Genomic DNA, 10,847 nt, shown 5'->3' with positions numbered 1-10,847 from the left:
GATCCACACCTAGAAATGAAGAATCTGGAGTCCCACAGTGAGTGCATCCAGGAGGAATATAATAGTATAACTGTGGTGTCCCTGTCCGTTCCCCCTCCCCCAAACACACACAGAGTGTTCAGCCTTTGCGGCAGTTGCCTAGCACCCTAAATACATAAAGTGACCATAAATTCCAGTTTAACGTACAGCCTGTATGTAACCCTAACAGTTGAGTTGAGTTCAGGGCATCCTGGGCTGCAGAGCTCCTCGGTAGTACTAGTGACGTGCTGGGAATTCAGAGGGGCTTGGCCTATTCAGGCCTGAGAGCCTCCCATCCTCAGGATAACTTCCAGAAATCTCCAGGAACCCGCCTGAAAAGGCAGAAGACACCAATAGTGACTTTCCTAATGCGTACCTAATGACGATAATTTATTAATTTGGCACATGCAGAAACTAACAACTAGCTTAAAAAAGACCTGTAGCTACTAGGAAAGGTTGGTGCCGCCGTGCTTCCTGGGAAATGTAGTTTGCAGTGTGATGGACGCTTCGTATGTTGAAACCTAGGTTTCTCTTCCACTGATCGCGTCTATCTGGAAGTCCTAGCCTACCTGGGCCGACACGTTACCCCACGCAGCACTTGAGCTCGGTCCTCGCGTTAGGCGACCTTTGTTCTCTGGGTGGTCACGTGAGCCCCGCGCCACGCAAGCCTGGGTCCTCAGCTTTCCGAGGGGTCCTCGCCGCCTCCCGCTCAGGCGCTCCCGAAGCTGCCTGCTCGCGCGAGAGTCCGCAGGGGCGGCCGTGGGGTCCGCTTCCCCTAGGGGCTCGCACGCCGCGTCGGGTCCCCTCGTGCAGAGTTTGGTGCACACAGCTGGCCCAGGCGGTCCCCGGCCGGCCACCCTGGACTCGGGACAGCCCCGCTCTTCCCAGCCGGCTGCTTTGCAGTGCCCGGGCCACGGCGGCGGCCGTGGGAGCAGAGGTGGGACAGATGCGAGCATCAGGGCAGTGGGCGCACTGAGGTTGGGGACGGAGCCGCGCGGGAGCTACCCACATTCTGGAGGTGGGGGTTCTAGAACTCTTGGTGCTGGGTCCACACAGGCCCTCGTTATGGAGTGTTCTCGTGGCCTGGCTGGTGGTTTCTGCCCGGCACCCTGGCATAGTTGGAAAACATGCATCCCACAGCTACCGCGTAGCTCTGGAGCCCTCAGTGTCCAGCCCTCACCTGTGGAGGACATAGTTTCTGGAACTGAGTCCCAGTTCTGAGCTCTCACTTCCTATGGTCCTGCCCCACCCCCACCCCCCAGCAGCTCCCGTCTCTCCCGAGTTTGTAACGTGGCCTTTTCCCGGATAGGTAGAATCAGGGTCACACCGAGGCCTGAGGGATGAAGGGTGGCGGTCAGGGCTGAAATGGATCGGTCTCCTCACACCTGTGTTTTATTTTCACACGAATCCAGGTGGAGCGACCCCATTACGCTAAAGATGAAAGGCTGGGGTTGGCTGGCCCTACTTTTGGGGGTGCTGCTGGGAACTGCTTGGGCTCGAAGGAGCCAGGATCTACACTGTGGAGGTAAAGGCACAAAGACAAGGAGAAGAAGTGGGAGGAAGCCGACCCGTGGGAGGGCGTAAGATCCAAAGCTGGGGACGAGGATGGGCAGAAGTCCCTGGGTCTGTACCAGTCTCCTCACCGTCCCCACCCTGTTCTCTTCCCTGGCACTAGCTTGCAGGGCTCTGGTGGATGAACTAGAGTGGGAAATTGCCCGGGTGGACCCCAAGAAGACCATTCAGATGGGATCCTTCCGAATCAATCCAGATGGCAGCCAGTCAGTTGTGGAGGTAACTTACCATCCCCCAAATAAAGCAGCTCGATCCAGGCTTTGAATACGAAGGTGGAAGAGAAGAAAGCAGGAAATCGTACAACCATAGAGTGACAGTAATAATCCGGCACTCAGAGGCTGAGGCAGGACGGCTTCTCTCAGGTCCAGGCCCATCTGGACCACAGAATTAGATAGTTTTCAAAAACAGAACAAAAACCCAGTGGGCCAGAACGTGGTGTTGCTGAAGAATTGGGCTCTAAGCCAGGTACAGTACTGCATGCCTGTAATCCTAGTGCTGGGAGGTAGAAACAGTATGGTCAGGAGTTCGAAGCCAGCCTGGACTACTTAAGACCCTGCCTCACTGACAAAAACAGAGCATTTGGGCTCTGCCTTATTTGGAAGGGCCTGGGAAGTTAAAACATGTTTCTTGGCCCCAGACCTCAATTCATTGTTTCTGCTGTAGAATTTAGCTGTCAGGAAGAGCCTCATCAGCGCCTTTCTCACACTCCTGGTTCATATGACTCCTCTATAGCAGTGTAGTGCGTACACATCCATCTAGAGAGTGAGAGGTCTCGCCCGGCAGGCTGGTGCACACCTGTGATCCCGGTCCGCAGAGGCTTCCTTGGAGCTGGACAGACAGACGGCTCAGTGGTTAGACGCACATGCCACTGTTGCAGAGGACCTGGTTCAGAAACTATCACCCACTGGGTGGCTCGTGACTCATTCTGGGGAATCTGACATCCTCTTTTGCTCTGTGGGCACCAGACATGCATGTATGCAAGCAAACACTCATATGCATAAAAGAAGAATAAACTTTTAAAACTTTATAGCAAGAAATGTATATTAGTTAGAAACATAAGACACATGCAAAGCTTGTAAGTAACTACAAGGACACTTACAAATGATTTGTTTTTATCTTTTTTTTTTTTTTTTTTTTTTTTTTTTTTTTTGGTTTTTTGAGACAGGGTTTCTCTGTGTAGCCTTGGCTGTCCTGGACTCGCTTTGTAGACCAGGCTGGCCTCGAACTCACAGCGATCCGCCTGCCTCTGCCTCCCGAGTGCTGGGATTAAAGGCGTGCGCCACCACGCCCGGCTTGATTTGTTTTTATCTTATGTGCATTGGTATTTGTTTTACCGTATATGTCTAAAAATACAGATCCCCTGGAACCGTAGTTAGAGCTGTGAGCTGCCCTGTGGGTGCTAGGAATTGAATCCAATCCTCTCAAAGAGCAGCCAGTGCTCTTAAACTGCTGAGCCATCTCTCCAGCCCCTTTTAATGTTTTTTTTTTAATAAATAAAAAATACCTATGTCTACTGGGCTGTGGTGGCGCATGCCTCTAATCCCAGCACTGGGGAAGCAGAGGCAGAGGCAGGTGGATCCCTGTGAGTTTGAGGCCAACCTGGTCTAGAGAAACCCTGTCTTGGAAAACCAAAAAATCAAGATAAATAAATAAAAATCTATGTCCACAGGAACTAAGGAAATTCACAAGAAAAAAAAAATGTAGTTGATTATAGTTAATCAAAATAGTTTCTGTCTGTAACTTGGAGCTAATGGGTCCTATCTTATTTCTTGGGGTTTTATAATCAGGCAAAATAAGATTGTACATTTGCCCAGAATGGTAGCACATTCCTTTATTCCCAGCACTTGGAGACAGAGGCAGGTGGATCTCTCTGAGTTCAAGGCTAGCTTGGTCTACACAGTTGTAGGCCAGCCAAGGCTACAGGGCAACACCATGATCCAAAGGACAAACAAAATATGTACATTTGAAAGCGATTTGAAAGGAGGGAAGAAGGGACACTCAAAAAGACTATTATTGGGGGTTAAATTTTTTCAGATTTAGTTGTTTACGTTAGACTTGAAAATTAAGAGTGTTATCTGGGCCTGGTGGCGCAGGCCTTTAACCCCAGGACTTGGTAGGCAGAGACAGGCAGATCTCTGAGTTCGAGGCCAGTCTGGTCTACAAAGCGAGTCCAGGACAGCCAAGGCTACACAGAGAAACCCTGTCTCCAAAAAGAAAGAAAGAAAATGGAGGGTGCAAATGACTGATCTATGAGGTGGAAGGGAGTGACCGAAGGCCGAGTCCATTTCCAGGTGCCTTACGCCCGCTCAGAGGCCCACCTCACGGAGCTGCTGGAGGAGGTGTGCGACCGCATGAAGGAATATGGCGAACAGATCGACCCTTCCACCCACCGCAAGAACTACGTGCGCGTCGTGGGCCGGAACGGAGAATCCAGCGAACATGACTTACAGGGCATCCGAATTGATTCCGACATCAGCGGCACCCTCAAGTTTGCGGTGAGTGGCGGCGGTGGGTGCCCGGGAATTCATGGCAATGGTTGGGCATAGATTGGGGGTCAGTGGCAGACAGGGGTGTTGTGTGCCTAGGTTCCAGCCCTGGAAGGTGCAGAGGTAGGAGTTTGAGGTTAGCCTGGTACACACGGAGAGTTCCAGGCCAGCTAGGGCTATGTGGCAAGACCCTGTCTACAGGAATCCACCCCTGAAAGAACAGGCAGAGAGAGATGAGTGGTTGTCTTCTGCCCTTCTCGGGAGGTGTGAGCCAGACGCCCTGTGTCACGTCTCTCTTCCTTGGGTCGACAGTGTGAGAGCATTGTGGAGGAGTACGAGGACGAACTGATTGAATTCTTTTCAAGAGAGGCTGACAACGTTAAAGATAAACTTTGCAGTAAGCGAACAGGTAAAGCTATCCCACTTCACACCCTTTGCTCACAGCCTGGTGTAACCTGGCTTGCTGCCCCGAGCCTCACCACACAAGAGCTGTCCCGTAGCTGGCTTTGCCTTGGCTTAGGGATTGGAGTAATTTCTCTCCAGTCTCCACCTATTGGCTTTCAGAATCTCTGTCTCTATTACTCTTAAGTACAGGAGAGAGGGAGAGGAAGAGAGGGAGAAAGTGAGCACACGCTGGGGTTAGTTTGTCATTCATAAGCATGTGCTCTGCAAGGCCAGGCGTGGTGGCGCTCGTCTTTAATCCCAGCACTCGGGAGGCAGAGGCAGGCGGATTGCTGTGAGTTCGAGGCCACCCTAGTCTACAAAGGGAGACCAGGACATCCAGAGATACACAGAGAAACCCTGTCTCAAAAAAAAAAAGGGGGGGGGGCTGGAGAGGTGGCTCAGAGGTTAAAATTAAGAACACTGCCTGTTCTTCCAGAGGTCCTGAGTTCAATTCCCAGCAACCACATGGTGGCTCATAACCATCTATAATAAAATCTGGTGCTCTCTTCTGGCTTGCAGGTGTACATTCAGGCAAAACATTGTATATACATAATAAATAAAGAAATCTTAAAAAAAAAAAAAAAGCATGTGCTCTGAAGAACAGTGGTTGGTGTCAGTTTGGCTTGGGGTGTTTTCCTGAAAGGGGTGTGTGTGCATGTGAGAGAGTGGCCGTTTCCTTCAAAACTGTTGTGTACTCTTTGCAGACCTATGTGACCATGCCCTGCACAGCTCGCATGATGAGCTATGAACACTGGAGCAAGCAGCCTGGACCAACGCGATGAAATACCCCCAGGAGGGGAAGATGGTGGCATTGCCTTTTTTATTATGTTTTTATGGAAATGAACTGAAAAAAAAAGCCTGAAACCAAAAGCACAAGCTGTGTTGTCTTTTTATACCCAAATACAGCCTTTATATTAGGCTGGAAGGTAGGGGATGGCAGACAGTTAAAAATATAAATAAAAAATGGAGGGGTAGAGTTTGGGGATTGGCATAGTGTAAAGGCAGGCGGGCCCTGACCCATTAATTCTCCAGCCTGTGGGATCCTGTTCAACTTACAAACGATAGATACATACTTAACTCAGCGTGTACTAATGTAATGTGTTGGTAACTGTGGCATTGTGAAGAAAAGAGAACCGGTTGTGTGAGCAGGGGACGCAGATGAGAAGCAGAAGACTCTAGAAGGCCCTCGTATTCGTGCTGGTGGGGCATTAAAGGTGGGGATTGCTCTAGAAGGAAACCGTGGAGATGCATACTTCTTCCCTCTCCGCCCTTCCAGATGGAGGGACCAGCAAGAGCAGAGACAGGAGAGGGAAAATCAGCTCTGTCACATAGGAGCAGGAGAGGTAAGGAGCGGCGACAGTGAAAGGGACAGTGAAGGGCTCGGAGGTTAAAAGCATTGTTCATTTTTCCAAAGGTCCTGAGTTCAATTCCCAGCAACCACATGGTGGCTCTCAACCATCTACAATGAAATTTGGTGCCCTCTTCTGGCATGCAGGCAGAATACTGTACAAGTAGAAAATAAATAAATCTTCTAAAAAATAAAAATAAAAAAAAGCTGGGCATGGTGGCGCACGCCTTTAATCCCAGCAGCAGTCAGGAGGCAGAGGCAGAGGATCTCTGTGAGTTCCAGGCCAGCCTGGTCTAAAAAGTGAGTCTAGGACAGCCAAGGCTACAGAGAGAAACCCTGTCTCAAACAAACAAACAAACAAACAAACAAACAAAAACTATGCCAGGTATGGCAGGATACACCTCTAATCCCAGCACCTGGAAGGCTTGAGGCAGGAGGATTACAAATTTGAGGCCTGCCTTGGCTACATAGTAAGACTCTGACTCAAAAATACTTTCACCATTTATCTGGAGAGAGAGCTCAGCGGTTTAGAACACTGGCTGCTCTTTCAGGGGTTACAGGTTCGCAGCACCCACATGGCAGCTTACAACCATCATAACTCCAGTTCCCCAGATTGATGCTCTCCACTGGCCTCTGGGTACCAGGTGCTCAAGTGGTCCACAGACAAACTTTCAGGCAAAACATCCCTACCTATAACCTTTCCGGCATCTTTGTACATCACAAGCCATTGTTAGTCCAGAATATCCTGTATAGTACATAGTCCTGAAAATCTAAGCTACCGACCTTTTGGACCTTTTTTTTTTTTTCTCTTTTGGACCTTATTATTTTGGGGGGAGGGGGCGGTTTTGAGACAGAGTCTCTCCGTGTTAGCCTTGGCTGTCCTGGACTTGCTTTTTAGACCAGGCCGGCCTCGAACTCACAGCAATCCATCTGCCTCTGCCTCCCAAGTTGCTTCTTTAATTTTATGTCTATTTTGTTTGTGGTTGGTCTTTGGAGGTCAGAAGTCGACTTTGGGAGACCTTTCTGTCCTTCCTGGGTCCAAAGCTCAAACTCAGGCCTTCAGGCTTGTCCTCTTCACCATATTACCCACCTCTCAGATTAAACAAAGGCAATTACAACATTTAAAGCCTGGTGTGGTGCCTCATACTCTACTTAGAGATATGAGGCAGGAGGATTGCCCAGAATTGGAGGACAGCAAGCCTACATAGACCTCATCTCAGAAAATAATAATAATTAAAAGAATAAAAGGGCTCAGTAGGTGAAGGCATTTATTTACCTGAGTTGAATCCTCATCCTACTGACTTCTACAGATTATTCTCTGACCTCTGCAAGTACACTCTGACCAAAGCACACACACTAAATAAATATCTTTTTTAAAAGTACAGCATTTTGGCCAGGAATGATGGCACACCCTTTTAATCCCAGCACTGAGAGGCAGAGGCAGGTGGATCGCTGTGAGTTTGAGGCCAGCCTGGTCTACAAAGTTGAGTCCAGGACAGTCAAGGCTGCACAGAGAAACCCTTTTCAAAAAACCAAAACCAAACAAAGTGAGTTCCAGAATAGTCAGGGCTTCACACAGAAACTCTGTCTCAAAAAACAAACAACAGAAAGCAGGTTGGAGAGATGGCTCAGTGGTTAAGAAGGCTGCCTGCTTTTCCAGAGTTCAATTGCCAGCAACCACATGGTGGCTCACAACCATCTATAATGTGATCTGATGCCCTCTTCTGGCCTGCAGGTGTACATGCAGGTAAAGCACTGTATACATAATAAATAAATCTTTAAAAAAAGCAAAAGATCTTGAAATTCATGTAACTTGACTCTGCCCATTTTACAGATGAAAATGGAGTCCAGGGAGGCCACAAATTCAGCCAAGGCTACACAGAGAAAAAAAAAAGACATTATTCCTGTTTTACAAGCCCAAGGCTAAAGAAACTTACCCAGCACAAGCAACACTCTGGATTTCATTCTCAACAATGGAAAGAAAAAGAAAAGAACAAAATATCCTTTGCTGGGTTTTTTGTTTTGTTTTGTTTTGTTTTTAGTAAGACAGGATCTTACCATGTAGTTCTGGGTGGCTGGCCCGGAGCTCTTTTTATGTAGACCAGACTGCATTTGCCTTTCGGGAGTTAAAAGTTGAACCACCACTTTAGGCTTGGTTTTGACTTGTTTGATTGTTTTGGGGTTTTTTCCCCCTGAGACAGGGTTTCTCTGTGTATGCCTGGCTGCCCTGGACTCACTCTGTAGAACAACTGGCCTTGAACTCAGAAATCCACCTGCCTCTGCCTTCCCAGTGCTGAGATTAAAAGCATGTGACGCCAATGCCCAGCTTTATTTATTTATTTATTTTGGTTTTTCTTTTTTTTTTTGTTTTTTTTTTTTGTTTTTTCGAGACAGGGTTTCTCTGTGTAGCCTTAGCTGTCCTGGACTCACTTTGTAGACCAGGCTGGCCTCGAACTCACAGCGATCCGCCTGCCTCTGCCTCCCGAGTGCTGGGATTAAAGGCGTGCGCCACCACCGCCCGGCTTTATTTTGGTTTTTCAAGACAGGGTTTCTCTATGTAGCCTTGGTAGTCCTGGACCTGCTTTGTTGACCAGGCTGGCCTTGAACTCACAGTGATCATCAGCCTGCTTCTGCCTCCCTGAGCACTGGCGGTAAATGCATGCGCTACCATGCCTAGCTTATTTTTTTGTTTTGTTTGGTTTGGTTTTTCCAGACAGGGTTTCTCTTGACTGTCCTGGACTCGCTTTGTAGACCAGGCTGGCCTTGAACTCACAGCGATCCGCCTACCTCTGCCTCCTGAGTGCTGGGATTAAAGGTGTGCACCACGATCGCCTGGCTTTATTTTTAATTTTATTTTTATTTTTTAAATTATTTATTTTTATTTTATGTGCATTAGTGTTTAGCCTGCCTGTGAGGGTGTCAGCTCTTAGAGCTACAGACAGTTGTAAGTCGCCATGTGGGCGCTGGGAATTGAACCCAGGTCCTCTGAAAGAGCAGACAGTGCTCCCAACCACTGAGCCATCCCTCCAGCCCCTATTTTTATTTTTTGAGATAGGGTTTCTCTACAGTAACCTTGGCTGTCCTAAAATGTGGATCAGGCTAGTCTTGAACTCAGAGATCTGTCTGCCTCTGCCTCTAGAGTGCTAAGCATTTCCTCATGCCTGGGTTTATACTATTTAATTTTATTTATTTATTTATTTGGGTTTTTTTAAAAAAAAAGACAGGGTCTCTCTGTATAGCCTTGGTTGTCCTGGACTCACTATGTAGACCAGGCTGACTTTGAACTCACAGGGATCCGCCTGCCTCTCTCTCCCAAGTGCTGGTATTAAAGGTGTGTGCCACCATGCCCGGTCTATACTATTTTATAAAGAAGGAAGCTCAAGAGGAGTAAAGTGGGCTTGGTAGTCAGTGAGGAAGCAAAATTGCATCCATGGGGCTGGGCGCTCCCAGCACTTGGGAGGCAGGGGCAGGCGGGTCGCTGTGAGTTCAAGGCCAGCCTGGTCTACAAAGCGAGTCCAGGACAGCCAGGGCTACACAGAGAAACTATGTCTTGAAAAACCAAAACCAAACAACCAACCAAACAACACTTGCCTAGTGTGCGTGATCCTTGTTGTCGACCTCTCCCACTACAAGGAAGGCATCCATCTTGCTCACCTTGGTCATTGCAGCTGCTAAGCATTGGGTTTTTCTTTCTGTACGTGTTCTAGGGTGGGCGTCTCCGGCTGTGTTTATCAGTTATGGCTGTGCAAAGGTTTACAGATGGGGGAGACGTCACAGTTCTTATCTTTGAAAGTATCTTTATAGCAACGCGTTGTGCTGATGTCACCGGGAGACCAGGGGCAAGGATTCAGAAATCCTCCGGGGCCAGGGTGAGGCTCAGGGGTAGAACACTGGCCTAGTATTCAGGATCCCCAGGACCTAGCGAGTAAATAGTAAGTAGAGCTTAGCAGATAGAGATGAGCTCTGACTGAGGCTGACTTGAGTCTGAATTCTAGCTTGGCCAGTTATGAGCAATAGCCCTTGGCAGGATATTTTATCTGCATTTCCTCCTCTTTAAAGGTACTATTACCTACACACTTAAGAGTTGTAAGGATTAATTAAGATGACTCATGTACCATAGTTAGATAGTAACGTGAAACAGCAAGCGCTAAATACATTTTAGCTTTTGTCAGCAAGGCGTGCATGTCTGTGATCCTAGCTACTCCAGGGGTTGAGGCAGGAGGATCAGACGTTCTTGGCAAACCTGGGCGACTTAGTGAGACTTTGCCTCAGAGTGGACGTAATTTTTCTTTTTAGACAGGGTCTCACATAGCCCAGGTGGTCCTTGAAATTACTGTGTAACCAAAGATGGCCTTGGACTCTACATCTTCCCGCTTCTACCTCCCAAAAGTTAGGATTATATACACGTGTCACCACTCCTGGCTTCTCAACATTTTAAAAACGGCTTTGATGTAGCTGATGGCTTAGCATATGTGAGACTCATGTAGCCATATGTATGCTCGTGGACACACAGAGAGAGCAAGCTATTGTCACTAAGTGAGGAAGTTTGTTTTAGACAGTTTTTAAAATAGAGCCTGCATGCTCCCCCTTTTTTGACCACCAGGGGGCATCATTGTCCCTGCACATCTTAAATCTTCCCAAGGTCACAATGATGTCAAGTCTGGGCCTTCTCCATTGGACCTAGAGTTTACTTTGCTGTTCTAGTCATGGCTGCCTTAACCACCCCATCTGCGCTCAGAAAGACACTCTAGGGCTAGGGCGTGGCTTAGTGCTTGAGTGTTAATAGAGCACGTTAGAAGCCACATTTTAAATAACCAGTGGCCAGAGACAGAGACTGATGCCAGACTCAGCTTTTGGGGGATTCCACTTAAACCCCCTTTATGTTCGGGCTTTCACATTGACTCTACAACAATAAATATCAGCACTGAACAACTTCAAGTAAATAAAAGGTTGTGTGTTAAAATCCAGAACCCAGTGCC

General features: G+C 48.1%; 1 protein-coding gene and 1 long non-coding RNA gene across 4 annotated transcripts; one reads left to right on the top strand and one right to left on the bottom strand.

Moving 5' to 3' along the window:
• Positions 1–37: 37 nt before the first annotated feature.
• LOC311584355 lies at positions 38–691 on the bottom strand. Of its 2 annotated transcripts, none has more exons than XR_014774826.1 (2): positions 588–691; positions 38–350 (listed from the first exon to the last, which is right to left on the bottom strand). It is a non-coding gene; the product is annotated as an uncharacterized lncRNA (long non-coding RNA). The 2 variants fall into 2 exon arrangements; XR_014774827.1 differs by having other exon boundaries at positions 456–593.
• A 56-nt stretch (positions 692–747) lies between these two features.
• Positions 748–5,396, top strand: CNPY2 (canopy FGF signaling regulator 2). Of its 2 annotated transcripts, none has more exons than XM_084758609.1 (6): positions 748–955; positions 1,431–1,543; positions 1,694–1,809; positions 3,882–4,085; positions 4,389–4,485; positions 5,225–5,396. In XM_084758609.1, exons 2-6 carry the CDS (start codon positions 1,456–1,458, stop codon positions 5,266–5,268), a joined length of 549 nt encoding a protein of 182 aa, XP_084614735.1. In that variant the 5' UTR covers positions 748–955; positions 1,431–1,455; the 3' UTR covers positions 5,269–5,396. The 2 variants fall into 2 exon arrangements, with proteins under 2 accessions (XP_084614735.1, XP_084614736.1); XM_084758610.1 differs by having other exon boundaries at positions 905–1,036.
• The last annotated feature ends 5,451 nt before the right edge of the window (positions 5,397–10,847 follow it).

The sequence above is a fragment of the Acomys minous genome (genome assembly GCF_964271855.1).
Source record: "Acomys minous genome assembly, chromosome: 15".
Taxonomy (NCBI): Eukaryota; Metazoa; Chordata; class Mammalia; order Rodentia; family Muridae; genus Acomys; species Acomys minous.
This window is presented reverse-complemented; position numbering and strand designations above follow the sequence as displayed.